We start from the raw sequence: 18508 nt of genomic DNA on the forward strand, positions 1-18508 counted from the left end.
GTAGGCGCAAACATGCGCACACACACACACACACACACACACTGAGCTGAGTGGACAGTTTGGGGTGACTGGCTCCTGCCTGGCTTTAGGCAGAGCTGAGTGGGCTCATTCCTGCCTCCACAGACAATAGTGGGGGTTTATGGCCAGAGAAAGGAGGGCTGCCGCCCCAGAATAGAGCCAGGAGCCAGGGAGGCTCCCCAGCTGAGTTGACCACCCGTCTGGACACATGTGGGCCTGTGGTGGGGCTGAGGACCGAGAGACGGAGATGCACTATCCTCATCTCTACATCTCTCTCTGATTCTCTCTCTCTCTGTGGATATAGATGTAGGGTTAGGGACAGCTACCATGCATGCACTGATCAGTCCGTTAGGACAATCATCAGGCATGTATCCATGATGAAGGGAGTCACATCATATAGGTCTTTGATGGGGCCCTAATGATGGGCAGTCACCTCTGAGGACCCTTCAGATGGGTAGGGACAGAGGGCTGCGTTCTCTGTGCCACTCGCTGCCCCTCACAGCAGCATGTGACCCTGGGGACAGGACAGGCAGCAGTGGGCTCATTGTCCGTGGTGGTCCTGGTAGAGGACATGGTACTGCCGGTCCAGGCAGGGGTAATATGAGAGTGGTACCAGGCAGGCCAGGACAACAGAGCCCATTGACACTTCTGTGTCCCAAATGGCACCCTATTCCCTTTATAGTGCACTACTTTTAACCAGGGCCCATAGGGCTGTAGTACACTATATAGGGAATAGGGTGCCAATTTTGCCTATTGACACTTGCTATGTCACAAATGGCACCATATTCCCTTTATAGTGCAGTACTTTTAACCAGGGCCCATAGAGCTGTAGTACACTATATAGGGAATAGGGTGCCATTTTTGGGACACACACACTGTGTCCTGTCCTTACTGCAGCTGCTGGGCTGGCGGTTGAAGGGGGTTCATCATAATAGGGCCCTTGTTTTGGCTGTAACCCCCCCCCCCCCAACCCCCCCCCCCCCCCCCCTCGGCGCTATATTTCACATCTGTAGCTCTGTCTGCCCCGACAACTCACAGAACAAAACAAAACAAAACACCCACCGGGATGATGCTTTTTCTGATGAGATTGTTTTCTATGATGCTGAATGACTGTATAGTAAAGACAGGACATATCTTTCAGTAAAACGCCGTTGTTGTCCCTGTACTGTCTCTTACAGCAGTGTCCTCTTTTTGGAAAAAGGTATACGTGAGCCAAAAGGTACACTGGCAGTGGTAGAATTGTCTGTCCATAGACAGTAAAACAGACTTAATGGAATTCTCTCTCTCTGTAAATCGGTCCTACAGGAGTATAGAGGTTGTGTATCACCCTTGCCCTTCTGTCCTTCGCTTGTTTATCCATCTCTACTCTAATGACAGGGCTCTTCTTATGACATCCATCTGTCTATGTCCCTAATCTGATTAACTCATATGAGTCTACACCAATACTTTAATTGGCTACGCTTGTTCAATCCCTGCATTTAATTGGCTATGCTTGGCTTGTCCCCCATTGTGTCCTGATTCTCTTGATCTTACTGCTCCTGTGTTCGGATCGATCTACGCTCTTTCTGCCCTGTGATCTGATTGGTCCCGTCTTACTGCCCCAGCGATCTGATTGACTCAGCCTTACTTCCCATGTGATATGATTGGCTCAGTCTTAAAGGGATAATCCACCCTAGAAATGAAATGTGACGAGGTACTTCATCATGATACGGTTCTGGTCACTGGAAATAGGGATAACAAACTATCACATTTCATCACGCTTTTAAAACAATTACCTGAACACTCCATATCGCCAAATAAGCCAATAGGGGCATACTTGTGTAGAACACATCCATCTGTCTATATCGTCACGACAAAGTCTATATTTTGTTGAAATGTCCTCAAAGTTCACAGTGCACCGTCAAATTAATATCCTTTCTTCCTTCAACTACCATGGCACAAACCTGTTTTCTCCTCGGGTTGCCATAGCAACCGGACTCACACAGCTTTGCGCTAGAAACGCGTTCTCTTCCAGGTCGAACATGATGATATAGTAACTCCTAAATATAGCAACACCTCGTGGCACAACGCCTCTCCCCTATTTGACCCAGATAGTTTGTGTGTATGTATTGATGTGTAGGCTACGTGTGCCTTTTTGAAATGGATGTAGTTCTGTCCTTGAGCTGTTCTTGTCCATTAATGTTCTGTATTATGTCATGTTTAATGTTTTGTGTGGACCCCAGGAAGAGTAGCTGCTGCTTTCGCAACAGATAATGGGCATCCTAATAAAATGCCAAAATTGATAGTGTAGTTTGTTTCGGGGATTTTACAACTAGCTACTGTAACTACTTCACATGTTGATATTGACTTTGGTACTATGGTGTGCAGCAATTTTTTAGCTAGCCAGCCAGCCTTTCTAGAGAGAGCATTGCGTTATGGGTTTTGTAGTCGACTTGAGCTCTGCAGATTTCTACAGGTATGATTTTTTTGCTTCCTAATTTATTATAAACGACGAAATGCAATTTTCCTTCACAACATATGTTGCTCTCACATATTAGTGTTATTTAACAATGTAAATCATAAGAATTTGTAGATTTGAGTGGATTATTATTTTAAAGCCCCAGTTGTCACTGTCTGGTGTTGTGTCCAGTGGTGGTACCTTGAGACTGGTGTGCAGGGCAGACTCTGGTGGGTAGACGATGAAGTGGCGCAGCGTGAAGCCGAAGCCCTGTGAGGTCTTCTGGAGTAGTAGCGTCCGGGGGCCTTGCCAGCCAACGCCGACCCCCTCTCCTCTCGCCCCCATCGCAGGCCGAGGGTTGTCACCGGCCGAGGAGAGCCCATCTCTCCACCCCTTTGCCTGTTGAACAGAGAGAGAATAAAAACACGTGAGACTCAGGTCATATCCCCAAAACAATCACTTATGTCACTCCAACAGCCAACACTCCATCAGTACTTAACCAGTTCCTCCTTCCACCAAGTATTCCCAGGAAAAACGTTCAGAACTTTATGGAACTGGAACAAAGGTCAAACGACATCCATACTACAAGAGCCAGGCCCAAGAGTGACATCACCACTTAATGTGCTGCTGGTTACTTCATTAGTGACTTCCCCTGCAGGCAAGAATAGGAATGTGTCTGTTTCTGTCCTGGGAGACTGGCGGACAATGAGTGTGTGTGTATCCATATGTTTTAATGCTAGTCGGTGAGAGGGGAGCACAGCTGGCTCACAGGGTCAGGCAGTCCCCACATGGCACCCAGCACCACAACAATGTCCCATAAACCACTAGGGGGTTCTGGGGGGGTGCGGCCGCTGTCAGCAGGAGACCAGTTCTAGACGGAGGGGAGCGGGGTGTTCCGTCCTGCTCAGGAACTCTAGACAATTAAGGAATGTCTGTAATAAATCAGGATTGACCTTGGTCAGGTCATAGTGCACCAGCGTGGTGTGAAAGGGTCAGGGTGATTCTGAGTAGATTTCCACTCATTTTCCCCAAAGGAGGCAAATACCAAACATGACAGATACACGTGAGAACTAACACCCTGATTCTGCTGCTCCAACCCACATATGTCATTCAAACACAACCACCTGACCAAACAGGAATGGGAGGGAGACAACCTTCCTAAATGTAGATGAGCCTGCACCTATGGACTCTTCTCTATGGAAGTACAGTTACTTAATTGTACCGGTGTCTCTCCTCCTGACTCTCCACTCTGAGGGTGTATGTGTGTGTGTGTGTGTGTGTGTGTGTGTGTCCATATGTTTTAATGCTAGTAGGTGAGTGGTGAGCACGGCTGGCACCCAGCTGGATGTAGCCCTTCATACTCGGACCAGTATACGTGTTGAAAATGGCAGATTTGGACACTGACAAGTGACTAAATTGGAACACAGTGGCTATACAGTAACATGCTATACATGACATCAGAGCTCAGGGTCTCCACTTCGACAGCACTTTAAGGGTTTTGACTGACAGCCGTTCTGAACCTGAGCACCTGGTGATGAAGTTGGCGCCATCTCTCCCACTAATTGTGCATCTTTTGCAAATTTGTCATTGTCTGAATGAGGGAAGCGCTGTAAACGAAGAGGACTCGACGTATTTTGAAAGACGAGAGGTTGAAAGTTAGAATAAATACCGCTTTGATGTCATACAAGTGTGTACTTCACATTTCCATTGTGATTTATAAATGGACCGTTTTTGGATTGCGTAAACAACAACAGTAATTGTGTGATGGCGGGGATGCAGGGTTGTGTTCCAACCAAAACGACTACAAGTGTACTTGCTCTAGTTCCTCACTGGCACAGCTAGGAGAGCTCAAAAAAAGCACCTTATAGTTGACAACTCTTCTTTGAGTCATAAAGTGCATTGACATGACTTAGGAACTGTGTACACTTTGGAGAGGTGTTTGGGCACTTGGAGACTCCAGTTAGTCCTCTCACTCAAACCCTTGTTCTTTTTATGTCTTATGTTGCACCTACCCCACATTTTCCAGGAATATTCTTATCATGTTACTGAATGTCTTCAGAGTATTTTCAGATTTTGTTATAAATAAATGCGGCAAAAAATACAGTAAAAGTAAAACGTACATAAAATCAATAGTGTAATGTTTGGATTCAGTCATGTGTCAGATGAACTGTCCTCACCTTTGGTCTAATAGTTTTCCCATAATCTCCAAACTCTTCCCTTTTAATTGCTACCATGGTTATGGATATGCTTTCCATATTTCTTCTGTAAAAAACATTTCAATTCAGCCCTATCCATGTAGGTTAGTTCTCACGTGTGTAAGGGGTTAACCCCCAACACAAACCCTATATTTCACTTCCTGTGCCCCTTCCCCCCTCCACACTACTCTGACCTCGCAGGGCCAATCACCCAGCCCGCTCAACAACAGGAAGTGGCAGGCTGGGGACAGGAAGTGTGGTACCATAGAGGAGGGATAAGCAGGCGTACAGAGCACCTATAAATACAAAACCCCAGGGGGTTGGGGGTCAGCGCTCCCCCCCACCCTCCCTTCCATTCTACCGCTCTCCCCTCTCCTCCCTTCCACCATCACCACATATACATTCTTGCCATATGATCCAGCTGGAGTGACCATTACAACACATCCTCTCTTTGTCCTCCTCTCTTCTTTCCCGCTCAATGCACAGCTCTCCATCTAGGTGATGATGTAACCTTCTCACCGTTTCACAATGCCCAAGCAACTCTCCCACATTTCATAAACAGATGAGAGGCATGAGAATAACAAGGGAGAACGTTTAAATGAGAGATGCATGAAAGTGAGGGGGAGGGAAGAGAAGGGAGGAAAATAAAGAGAGTAAAAATGAAAGAGCAGGCTTAAGATATGAAGAGAGAAAGAAAGAGCCTAGCAAGAGGGAATTCCAGAGGGAGTGGTTGGATTGAGGCATGTTGAAACACACACTGACGGGGACTGGCAAGGAGGGGGTGAGGAGAGCGATGGAAGAAGAGAATGATAGAGAGGGAGGGAAGGAGCGAGTGGAGAAGGAAGGAGCGAGAGCAGGCTGGGCCAAGACAGGTTCCAGCACGCTGGTTTCGACCGCACAGCCCCTCCCGGCGCTGAGAATACCAAACCCTGTGATTACCCCAAACACACAGAGACTGGAGCTCCGGGCCAGAGATGATTCCCACTGCCTGTCAGCCTGCCTGCCTGACCCTGAGTGTGTGGGACATCTGTGACTGCCTGACTATTCTACACTAACCCCCCCCCCCACTAGTCTCCCTCTAACTACAGTAGGTTACACTCCAGCCTCTAGGTTACACTCCAGACATGAGGTCTAACATCATTGGTTAAGCTGACAGACAGATGTAAGTTTATGTAAAACCTGACTGTATTTAGTCTATATCAAATAGTCTTTCCTGGGCCCCTCTCTCACCAACCTTCTGGATGAGGAACCCTTTCTCTAGTCTAGCCAATCCAAAAGGGGAACATTTGGCATTTCACTCTGCAGTTCTCTGACATCTGCCTAGATCTCTCAAATCAAATCCAAGTGTATTGGTCGCGTACACAGATTTGCAGTTGCTATCGCAGGTGCAGCGAAATGCTTGTGTTTCTAGAGCCAACAGTGCAGTAATACCTAGAAATAACACGACAATACACACATAATCCATAAAAATAAAACAAAGACATTAAGATATATCAGAACGAGCAATGTCAGAGACCGGAATATAAATATAATATATATATACACATATGTATATAAATATACTGTACATACATATAGTGGTGTGTAAAGACACTATGGACAGTATATGAATAGAAACGGTGTGTACAGCCATAGTTATATAGTAGTGATATCTAGGACAAGCTCACATGAATAGGCTAATCATGATACACGAATTACGCAATACAGAGCCCTGCCACATGCCACTAGGATAATTAGCACATCTACCGGCACCATAATGAAAACTCATATTAAAATGCCATATGGGGCCACCAGGAAACCATACACAATATTTCCCATCATTCCTATTCGTCTATATAACCACATCCACATTGTGTTGCTATTGGGGTAGGCAGCAGACAGGTGTCCATCTCACCACTACTCTAACATCCATGTCCATATCAGCCAGTACATCCCCAGCCTAAAGATGATACAGTTAGGAAGTGATTGTTAAGCTATATTAGTTCAGTGGTTGCAAATGATGGTGAAGGAAAGGAATGCCTGAAAGACCTCTATCACACACACACACACACACACACACACACACACACACACACACACACACACACACACACACACACACTGGGGGAACAATGGTCTTTCAAACAGCTGAGAGCTGCATCCCGTTTGAAAAGTTGGGCTTTACAGAGGTTACAAACGCTGACACGCTTTTAATCCAGAGACCCACTGTCCGCTCCGTAGCACTGGTCTGAGAGCTGGACGGATGGGTGGATGGGGGAAGGGAGAAGAGAAAGGGATACAAACTGAAGTGACAAGCACTGCTACTTTAAGGTTCAATAGTTCTTCCTGGTCAGATCAGGAAGAGCCCAGGGGCCCTAGCCACATCTACTGTGTATCAAAGGCCCTCCCACCTGTATCATTGTCTCTACTCCGGCTCCTCTCCAAGTCTGAATACATCCTAGTTCAAACTAGCATGACAGCCGACATCTGACTGTGTGTCGGTACAGTTGAAAAGGCCAGTCGCACCATGAAAGCCACTTAAACACATACAGTATTTCACAATAGAGGATAAACAGTCATTCAGCAAACCTGACGCACAGCTTCAACAATAACGTCTCTGTCTTTTACACAACCGCCTGAATTCCACTGTCTCTGTGTGTGTGTGTGTGTGTGTGTGTGTGTGTGTGTGTGTGTGTGTGTGTGTGTGTGTGTGTGTGTGTGTGTGTGTGTGTGTCTCTGTGTGTGTGTGTGTGTGTGTGTCTCTGTGTGTGTGTCTCTGTGTGTGTGTGTGTGTGTCTCTGTGTGTGTGTGTGTGTGTGTGTGTGTGTGTGTGTGTGTGTGTGTGTGTGTGTGTGTGTGTGTGTGTGTGTGTGTGTGTGTGTGCGCTCAATAACCTGTCTGAGCCCTCTGTCAGATCAAGTCAGTTGATGTCACATCAGTTAAACAGGGTTTTCTCCTTGAGCAACTCTGCTGAATATGAATCTCCAGTAACACACACCCCCCTCACCCACCCTCCCCAAAACGATCTCTAACCTACACCCCACGGGGGAAATAGGTAGGACTGGAGTGCCGAGGCTAGCACTACATTACTATCTGCATAATTATCCTCTTATTGTTTGTCTAACCAATGCGATTGTCTGACTTGAGCTTTTAATCTGCATGTCCGTAATAGTCACGCCCTGACCATAGAGAGCCCTTGGTGTTGTAGGTCAGGGCGTGACTAGGGGGTGTTCTAGTCTCTTCATTTCTATGTTGGTGCTCTTGGTATGGTTCCCAATTAGAGGCAGCTGATGTCCGTTGTCTCTAATTGGGGATCATACTTAAGGTGTCCCTGTTTCCCACCTGCTTTGTGGGATATTGTTTCGTGTTAGTGTGTTGAGCACCACGACTTCACGTTTGTTGTTTTCTCAGTTTCACTTTAATAAAATATGTGGAACTCAAATCACGCTGCGCCTTGTTCCACTCCTTTAAACGTTCGTGACAGAAATAAAGCCATTTTCTGGGGGAAAACATATTCTGATTGGCTAGGCCTGGCTGCCAAGTGAACTGTAAATTGTTGCATGCTGCATTTATATTTTTGTTCAGTATACGTCCACAGATCCTAGCCATAATAACCCAAACTCTCCTTAAACCCTACACTCGGTGGCATACAGGCAATAGTAAAGTCTATCAGGGTACTGGATGTGTCAAAATGTGCCTACTCCCATCAGAGAGAGATACTGAGAGTGCTGTGCGTTAAGGCCTCACTAACCTGGCCATTGAGCAACATTAGAATGACATCATCGCTGTGGCATTTAACTGGCCTTAGCCACATGCTGTTGCACTGGTGTTACTATCCTGGTCAACACAATTACAGAGGGAGCAGGCTGAGATTCCAGGACTGATGCTGCACACATTACTGGTGTTACTATCCTGGTCAACACAATTACAGAGGGAGCAGGCTGAGATTCCAGGACTGATGCTGCACACATTACTGGTGTTACTATCCTGGTCAACACAATTACAGAGGGAGCAGGCTGAGATTCCAGGACTGATGCTGCACACATTACTGGTGTTACTATCCTGGTCAACACAATTACAGAGGGAGCAGGCTGAGATTCCAGGACTGATGCTGCACACATTACTGGTGTTACTATCCTGGTCAACACAATTACAGAGGGAGCAGGCTGAGATTCCAGGACTGATGCTGCACACATTACTGGTGTTACTATCCTGGTCAACACAATTACAGAGGGAGCAGGCTGAGATTCCAGGACTGATGCTGCACACATTACTGGTGTTACTATCCTGGTCAACACAATTACAGAGGGAGCAGGCTGAGATTCCAGGACTGATGCTGCACACATTACTGGTGTTACTATCCTGGTCAACACAATTACAGAGGGAGCAGGCTGAGATTCCAGGACTGATGCTGCACACATTACTGGTGTTACTATCCTGGTCAACACAATTACAGAGGGAGCAGGCTGAGATTCCAGGACTGATGCTGTACACATTACTGGTGTTACTATCCTGGTCAACACAATTACAGAGGGAGCAGGCTGAGATTCCAGGACTGATGCTGTACACATTACTGGTGTTACTATCCTGGTCAACACAATTACAGAGGGAGCAGGCTGAGATTCCAGGACTGATGCTGTACACATGACTGTACACAGACAGTGTGTTTACTCCAGCTGTGTCTGTATACTATAGCCTGGCCCTGGCTGCCCTTTCCCCTGCCTGCCCACATTCCCCAAGTCGCCATTTCTCAACTGCGCGTCTGAGAGAGAGACAGAGAGAGAACGCAAACACACACTGCGCTTCAACACACACACACACACACACACAGACACACACACACACACACACACACACACACACACACACACACACACACACACACACACACACACACACACACACACACACACACACACTGAGTGCACATGGATGAGAGATTCTGCAGGCCTGGAGGGCGCATTGCCCCTCCACCCCCTCTCAAACTGCCACATAACAAGCCCCTTCATCTGCCTTAACTCACTAATTAGTACCGCCCCTCCAGGGGGAAACAGTCAATATGGCACAACCCCCTAAAGAGGACAACACAACTATAGCTGATGCTTAATGATTACTGCATTATTGTCGCTCACATTCAGCATCACACTGCCACATACACACCAGTGGAGGCTGCTGAGGGGAGGACGGCTCTTAATAATGTCTGGAACGGAGCGAATGGAGTGGCATCAAACACATGGAAACCACTCATTCCATTCCAGTCATTACCCCGAGCCCGTCCTCCCCAATTACGGTGCCACCAACCTCCTCTGACAGACAGAGAAAAACACATGAGGAGAAGCTCTCTCTCGCTAACACATAAACAAGCATACACATTGCACAATTAGCAAAACCCCAGTTCCACATAACTATATGGATACCTCAACTGAGATTCTGAGGTAGACCCACAAACCTCCACCTTACAGGGGTGTGGTGAGCACTGGGCACAGTCCTTACCCTCGGCTGGTGAGAACGTTGCTGGGCACGGCTGCCGACCGGGACTGGCCTCATGGTGGGGGGCGAGGGCAAGGGGGCACCACGCAGCACTGCCAACCAGATACAGCGAGGCTCGGCGGCACTACAGTCCACCCCTACGGGATTCTGGAAGCACCACTCTGACCTAGCTGGTAGAGCAGGGTAGGGGGGCATAGCTGCGGGCATGGGGGCACAGAGATTACCCAACATGGGCCACACACAGGAGGGGGAAAAGTCTTGACACTGTCGCACAAACACGCTCTTTTCCAGTAAACGACGCAGGTGTCAGTGTAACACCTGCATCCTCTCTGACCAAGTCATACTTCCATTGAGATAAAACAATCAGTGAAAGCAGAAGCCAAGAGGGCTGAGTAGCTCTTCAGATGGACCAAGATCATCCCAGAAAAAAGAAAAAATCCCAATAGTTCCAACCAATTCAGTTCAGTCTAGTCCCCTGTTCTCCTCGGTGTTCCTCTCCATCCTGATGCTGGCACATCTCCAAGATGCATGCTTTTAGTTCCACATCACAGTCTCAAACTCCTGGCCTCCAAGGACGTGAAGGAGCTTTCCAAGGCACACACACTCACACACACGGTGGGGGGTGCACGCATGCCGTGGTGGGGCGTCCTGGGCCCTGAAATGATTTTAAAGAAGTCCTGGAGAGCAGATGTACGCTAGAGTGGTAGCAGAGAGGTCTAGTTTCCCTACAGACAGACAGACAGACGGTCTGACTGACTGACTGACAGAGCGACTGACAGACTAAACGACAGTGCCTCTCCTCTCCCAGCACAGCAGTGTCCTGTTCAGTGGTGTTCAGCAGGACACAAAGCCACTGTGTCTGTCAACCCCCCTAACACACAAACTGTCACAGCTAGAGGGCTGGCTCCTCTGTCTCTCCTCCCTCCCTCTCTCTCTTTCCCGCCCTCCCCGTCTCTCTCTTCTCAAATCTCTTTTTTCCCCTTCTTTTGTCAGCCTCCAGCTCGTTGTCCGGCTTCACTTCTACCAATTCATCCTTCGCTCCGTCTCTGTCCCTCGTTCACGCTCTCCCTCCTCTGTTCCCTCCTTTCTGTACTCCGCTCCGTGTGATCCGTCACTCCACGATCATTCCAATCTGTCACTCAAAATCCACTTTGAGAGAGCCAAAAACACACACACACAACATCCAACATGTACACTGTGAACACTGAGGGCCGGGCCCCGACACTGTGCTCCACTCTTGAAGTCCGGATGGAGTTTAACTGTAGGCTGGTGATGTGGTCTGCCTAAATCCAACAGCAGGTCCCTGTGGCTCTGTCCTGCCCTGTGTGTGTACAGGGAATTTAGTGGCGCTTGTGTATGTATGTGTGAAAGAGACACAGACACAGTGACACAGCACTCAACCCCCCCCACCACCTCTCGCCCCCCCCCAGGGGCCCCCCCTCAGGGGCCCCCCCTCAAAAAGTCAGATTTCAAACACAAAGAAATGAGACAGAGAGCAACAGGCTGCCGCTTCACCCCAGCAGCCCCACCGCCAGCCAGGCAGACCAGAATAAAACAGCTGCAATTGGACATCAATTTGATACCGACCCCCCCCCACCCTCCCTCACACTAAGTCATGAATTCACACACACAAACACTAAAACAAACAGTGAGACACACAGCAGAGTTCTCACCAAACATCCAGGGGTCCTGAGTGGCAGGCAGGTGACCATGGTGAGTTTGACAGAGCTAAGGCTTCCTGCCCTGATCCTCTCTCTAGAAACTCACTGCATAGACCTGTTACAGATGAGGTTAGACTGGTTTCACCTGCTGCCATACAGCAGGGCAAGCACCAACACGACCACAACACCGGAACACACACACATGGTACACACTCTCTAAAACACACACACACACACACACACACACACACACACACACACACACACACACCGTGCTCTCCAGACACACACAGAAAATACACTTTGCAGGCTCACCTAGTGTATGTTGAAATACAATAAGCATCAGTGGAGGCTGGTGAGGGGAGGACGGCTCATAATGACGGCTGGAACGGAGCGAATGGAATGGCATCAAACGCATGGAAACCATGTTTGATCTATTTGATACCATTCCACCTGTTCCGCTCCAGCCATTACCACCTGTCCTCCCCAATTAAGGTGTCACCAACCTCCTGTGATAAACACCCACCAGCTATACACAATACAAAACACCCACCAGCTATACACAATACAAAACACCCACCAGCTATACACAATACAAAACACCCACCAGCTATACACAATACAAAACACCCACCAGCTATACACAATACAAAACACCCACCAGCTATACACAATACAAAACACCCACCAGCTATACACAATACAAAACACCCACCAGCTATACACAATACAAAACACCCACCAGCTATACACAATACAAAACACCCACCAGCTATACACAATACAAAACACCCACCAGCTATACACAATACAAAATGTGCAGACGTACAAACTGTACACAAACACACTACACAAAAGGGAACGCTCCTTCCACACACAGACACACACGTGGTCCATTGAGTCACACATGTGTATAAATACATTGCTGGGGTGTAATTACGCTCTCATAAAGACTAAAATCTTATAGGCTGTGGGCTGTGCTGTGACTGTGGGCTGTGACTGTGAGGGGTTGTGTTCAGCCTGTGGTCAGACCGGAGGTTTGGGTTCTGACAGACCGCCAAGCAGAACCCGCCCAGGACCGGACGGAGAGACACCAGGACCGAACGGAGAGACACTAGGACCGGACGGAGAGACACCAGGACCGGACGGAGAGACACCAGGACCGGACGGAGAGACACCAGGAGCGGACGGAGAGACACCAGGACCGAACGGAGAGACACCAGGACCGGACGGAGAGACACCAGGAGCGGACGGAGAGACACCAGGACCGGACGGAGAGACACCAGGACCGGACGGAGAGACACCAGGACCGGACGGAGAGACACCAGGAGCGGACGGAGAGACACCAGGAGCGGACGGAGAGACACCAGGAGCGGACGGAGAGACACCAGGAGCGGACGGAGAGACACCAGGACCGGACGGAGAGACACCAGGAGCGGACGGAGAGACACCAGGAGCGGACGGAGAGACACCAGGAGCGGACGGAGAGACACCAGGAGCGGACGGAGAGACACCAGGAGCGGAAGGAGAGACACCAGGAGCAGATCACTCAGGGGGGACGTCCCATTCAGAAAAAGACCACAGCCAGATGGAAGCGTCAGAAGAGGACTGGCCTTGATAGGGGATACTGTGTGTATGACATCATAAGCTGGTGCCACCCTACGATGAGCTTACCTGGTTCGATCAATGAAAGCGATCTGCTTATCACAAGTGCAGCATTGTGAGAGACTCGTACTGAATTTTGCTGTGGAGTTTTGCCAATAACAGACAAGCCCAATTGGGAACAAAAGATCACTGTCTCTCCCCCTCTCCCCCTCTCCCTCTCTCTAGTGACCTGTGGAGATATTTACAAAAACAGGAGAAGGAGAAGCAAGCAACAAAAGAGCGGAGAGAAAAGGTGTTGAGTTACAGTTCACACGGAGGACAAAGTAGTCACACACCGTGCGCTGTCACAATACCACCGCTGTCTCCAGAGACCCATGCTGGCTGCCGATTGGCGCACAGGTAAACATTCCTGCTACGTTGTGGTTGGATGAGGCCTAAACACCACTAGCTCCTGAACATCCCGGGAGAAAGGGAACACCTGTCTGTCTGTGGCTCGTCGTCTTCATTTCTTCGTCATCGTAACCTCTCATCCGCCCCTAAAGCCCTTGAAGTCCTGAAATCAAAGAGTGTGAGATTCAAACGGCACACGCCGCTAATCTCTGGAGAGACGCCACGCTGCTCGCCTCTTGCCCCCACCCTACCATACAGCCGCCCTGGCCCAACGTCCTCCCCGCCATGAGCACCACACACACACAGAGAGAGACAGAGACAGAGACAGAGACAGAGACAGAGAGAGAGAGAGAGAGAGAGAGAGAGAGAGACAGAGACAGAGACAGAGACAGAGACAGAGACAGAGACAGAGACAGAGAGAGAGAGAGAGACAGAGACAGAGACAGAGACAGAGAGAGAGAGAGAGAGAGAGAGAGAGAGAGAGAGAGACAGAGACAGAGACAGAGACAGAGACAGAGACAGAGAGAGAGAGAGAGAGAGAGAGAGAGAGACAGAGACAGAGACAGAGACAGAGAGAGAGAGAGAGAGAGAGAGAGAGAAAGCGGAGGGAGCGGCTGCTCACAGACAGATTAGTTAGTAGATAATCCCCTTCATAGTGACGCCGACACCACCGGCCAGCAGATTAACTAACACAGCCTGATGGAGACACAGCCCGATGGGGACACAGCCCGATGGGGACACAGCCCGATGGGGACACAGCCCGATGTGGACACAGCCCGATGGGGACACAGTCCGATGTGGACACAGCCCGATGGGGACACAGCCCGATGGGGACACAGCCCGATGTGGACACAGCCCGATGGGGACACAGTCCGATGGGGACACAGCAGAGCAGAGCAGGCCCACTCCCATTCTTCACTGACTGACTGAGAACCACCAGCCAAAACAACCCTCATACACACAGCTAGCCGAGCAAGACATCAGGCAGGATCTATATCAGAGAGATGCAGGGGTATAAAGTACTTAAGTAAAAATACTTTACATTTTTGACAACTTTAACTTCACTACATTCCTAAAGAAATATTGCACTTTTTACTCCATACATTTTCCCTAACAACCCAAAGTTACATTTTCAATGCTTAGCAGGACAGTAAAATTGTGAAATTCCCGCACTTATCAAGAGAACACGTGGTCATTCCTACTGCCTATGTTCTGGAGGACTGACTAAACACAAATTGTGTGCCCCTGGCTATCCGTACATTTTAAAACAAGAATATGGTGCCGTCCGCTTTGCTTATTATAAGGAATTTGAAATGAAATGTATACTTTTACTTTTGATACTTAAGTATATTTAAAACCAAATACTTTTAGTAGTATTTTACTGGGTGACTTTCACAAGTTTTTATACTTTTACTCAAGTATGACAATTGGGTACTTTTTCCACCACTGGAGAGCTACATAGAGATACCAACAGTGTGTGTGTGTGCAATTTTTTTTGGAACCTTTATTTAACTAGGCAAGTCAGTTAAGAACAAGTTCTTATTTACAATGGCGGCCTATGAATGACAGATTTTTACCTTGTCAGCTCGGGGATTCGATCTTGCAACCTTTCGGTTCCTAGTCCAACGCTCTAACCACTAAGCTACCTGCCGACCCAGCCGTTGAGCTGTGTTAAAGAGAGAGTGAGACGTTCTGTGTCAGTGAGAGAGATCAAACAAATGACTACGCGGACAAAACAGGGGGATGTTTTCAGTAAACACAGACACCGAGACAAGAGTTTAACAAGAAGAAACTAGGGTCACTGAGGACAAGGTGGCTATGAAGGGTGTGTGTGTGTGTGTGTGTGTGTGTGTGTGTGTGTGTGTGTGTGTGTGTTGAGAGGTTTGCTCTAGGTCTATGTTTCCAGGTAAGAGTCATGGCCAGCCCAGAGGAATCCACCACTCTACACAGCCTTCCACTGTCACTATAACTCCCTGTGTGTAGCTAGAGACGTATAGTAAGCACAGTGAAAACGAGAGGAAGAGAGAACGAGAGAGGCTGGCTGACTGGTGGACTCTGCCCATCAGTCCAGAAAACATTAGATAGCAGAACAGTCTAGACAGACGACCATTACTCCCAGCAGTGGACGGATAAAAAAGGACCGGCCTCTTTTAAGCAGGTTAATTTTAACTCTAATCTCCTGCAAATCCACGACACACAGAGGCCAAAGGCTGAGTGTCCGCAGGGCGCAGTTACAGCTCTCTAACCACTAGAGGGCAGACATACCATGCAGCTCAATGGCAGGTGGTACGGACAGGACAGGGACAGGGACACGGGGCAGTGAGAACAGAGTGGAAAGCCACACACAGTTAGTTCTACTGTAGTAGGATGGCTGTGTCATTATAGTGTTTTCAGTGCAGGGGTTGGATGTGCTTGGAAAAGATGATGTTAGTCTGAAGGTGTGAGGTAATGCACAGGATGTAAGCACTGGTCTACAATCAGTTTTAGGTTCCCTTTCTAATGGTTACGGCTAGGGCTGGGACAGGGTACTCTGACGGGAGATCAGGGGTGAGGTCACACCTGTTGTGAGGAGGAAAGAGTGGTAGGAGGCCAGCGGCAGGTGAAGTTGGGGAAACAAGAGCAGAGTCCTCTTACGTCTTCCTCCCCCTCCCCTCTAACCCATCTACACAGCTGAGAGGTGCTAGGTGGTCCCTCCCCGCCCGGCCCTGTCCGACTGCATGACTGTCTGACTGACACAACACGCCCCACCTCTCCAGCAGACTGGGAAGAAACAAATCAGACCCACCTGACCCTCGACCTCCCCCACAGGAACGCAGACAGCACATTATGGATGCATTCTACGTGTGTGTGTGTGTGTGTGTGTGTGTGTGTGTGTGTGTGTGTGTGTGTGTGTGTGTGTTGACCTCATGCTGTTAATAGTTGAACCATGTGAGACCATGTGAGTTCTAACCTGGGCCAACCCAGACTGATCCACACTCTCACAGACACATCCATCCCACCCGGATTCCCCTTACTCATACAAGCAATGACACATATTCAGGCGCACAAACCACCAAATGCACGCATTGCCACACATACAGTGATTACAGAGAGACAGAGAGACAGACAGAGAGAGAGACAGAGAGAGAGACAGAGAGAGAGACAGAGAGAGAGACAGAGAGAGAGACAGAGAGAGAGACAGAGAGAGAGACAGAGAGAGAGAGCGAGAGAGAGAGAGAGACAGAGAGAGAGAGAGAGAGAGACAGAGAGAGAGACAGAGAGAGAGAGACATACAGAGAGACAGAGAGACAGAGAGAGAGACAGAGAGAGAGACAGAGAGAGAGAGAGAGAGAGACAGAGAGAGAGACAGAGAGAGAGACAGAGAGACAGAGAGACAGAGAGAGAGACAGAGAGAGAGACAGAGAGAGAGAGACAGAGAGAGAGACAGAGAGAGACAGAGAGAGAGACAGAGAGAGAGAGAGAGACAGAGAGAGACAGAGAGAGACAGAGAGAGAGACAGAGAGAGAGAGAGAGAGAGAGAGACAGAGAGAGACAGAGAGAGAGACAGAGAGAGAGAGAGAGAGATGTAAAGCAGAAACAAAAGATGGAGAAGTAGCAGGCAGATGGAGAGCAGAATGAGACAGATATGATCACTCACACACACACACACACACACACACACACACACACACACACACACACACACACACACACACACACACACACACACACACACACAGGGCACTAATATCCCTAAATATGGAGTTCTCCTGTGGCTGGGTTTGTTAAGTATAGCCTTCAGTGTGGTCAGAATTCCTCGACTGGCTGTACTGTACTGGAAGATGCCTGCATGATGACTTGGGGTTGGAATAGCTTGGAGGATGTGTGCCGTGATTGGGAAGATACACATCCACACTATGGCAGGGGTTTTCAAACTGTTCTAGCCCAGGGCCCCCGCCCAGCCAAACCGTGATCCAGGGCCCCCGCCCAGCCAAACCAGTGATCCAGGGCCCCCGCCCAGCCAAACCAGTGACCCAGGGCCCCCGCCCAGCCAAACCAGTGACCCAGTGACCCAGGGCCCCCGCCCAGCCAAACCAGTGATCCAGGGCCCCCGACCCAGGGCCCCCGCCCAGCCAAACCAGTGATCCAGGGCCCCCGCCCAGCCAAACCAGTGACCCAGGGCCCCCGCCCAGCCAAACCAGTGACCCAGGGCCCCCGCCCAGCCAAACCAGTGACCCAGGGCCCCCGCCCAGCCAAACCAGTGATCCAGGGCCCCCGCCCAGCCAAACCAGTGATCCAGGGCCCCCACCTAGCCAAACCAGTGATCCAGGGCCCCCACCCAGCCAAACCAGTGAACCAGGGCCCCCGCCCAGCCAAACCAGTGACCCAGGGCCCCCGCCCAGCCAAACCAGTGACCCAGGGCCCCCCCATCATATGTTAGCAAAAAATAAATCACATATTTTCTTATCATCAGGTGAATGCTATTGGCAAGTAGAAGTAATCAACATTTTAAAAATGAATAGATTTGGTAGACAGTTTTATAAAGGAAGTGTAAACTCTAAACTAGCTAGAGAGGTATCTTGGCAGTGTAGAGAAAATGTTGCTTTAGTAAAGCAATTTCGAAAACAAATTCAATTGAGATGAGAACATTTTGCAGTTTTAAAGCAAATTTCAAGCAATTCTACACCGTTTGACATGGAGCTGAGAGACATTTTACAGTTTTAAAGCTAATTTCCAGAAATTCTAAGCATTTT

At 48.9% G+C, this 18508-nt stretch overlaps 1 protein-coding gene across 5 annotated transcripts in view; it reads right to left on the bottom strand.

Annotated features, from left to right (window-relative positions):
• The window catches only part of LOC106600788 (rho GTPase-activating protein 23), a 109868-nt gene that overhangs the window by 34794 nt on the left and 56566 nt on the right, over positions 1-18508 (bottom strand). For 3 of the 5 annotated variants that reach the window (XM_082973652.1, XM_082973653.1, XM_082973651.1), the window contains exons 1-2: positions 10123-11401; positions 2657-2854 (exon numbers count right to left, since the gene is read on the bottom strand). In XM_082973652.1, coding sequence (XP_082829778.1) covers positions 2657-2854; positions 10123-10350 — 426 coding nt within the window. In that variant the 5' untranslated portion in view covers positions 10351-11401. Of the gene's footprint in view, positions 1-2656; positions 2855-10122; positions 11402-18508 lie in introns of those variants that run through there. The other 2 variants (XM_082973655.1, XM_082973654.1) reach the window with 1 other exon arrangement.

This window comes from Salmo salar, chromosome 03 (genome assembly GCF_965601325.2).
Source record: "Salmo salar chromosome 03, fSalSal1, whole genome shotgun sequence".
Taxonomy (NCBI): domain Eukaryota; kingdom Metazoa; phylum Chordata; class Actinopteri; order Salmoniformes; family Salmonidae; genus Salmo; species Salmo salar.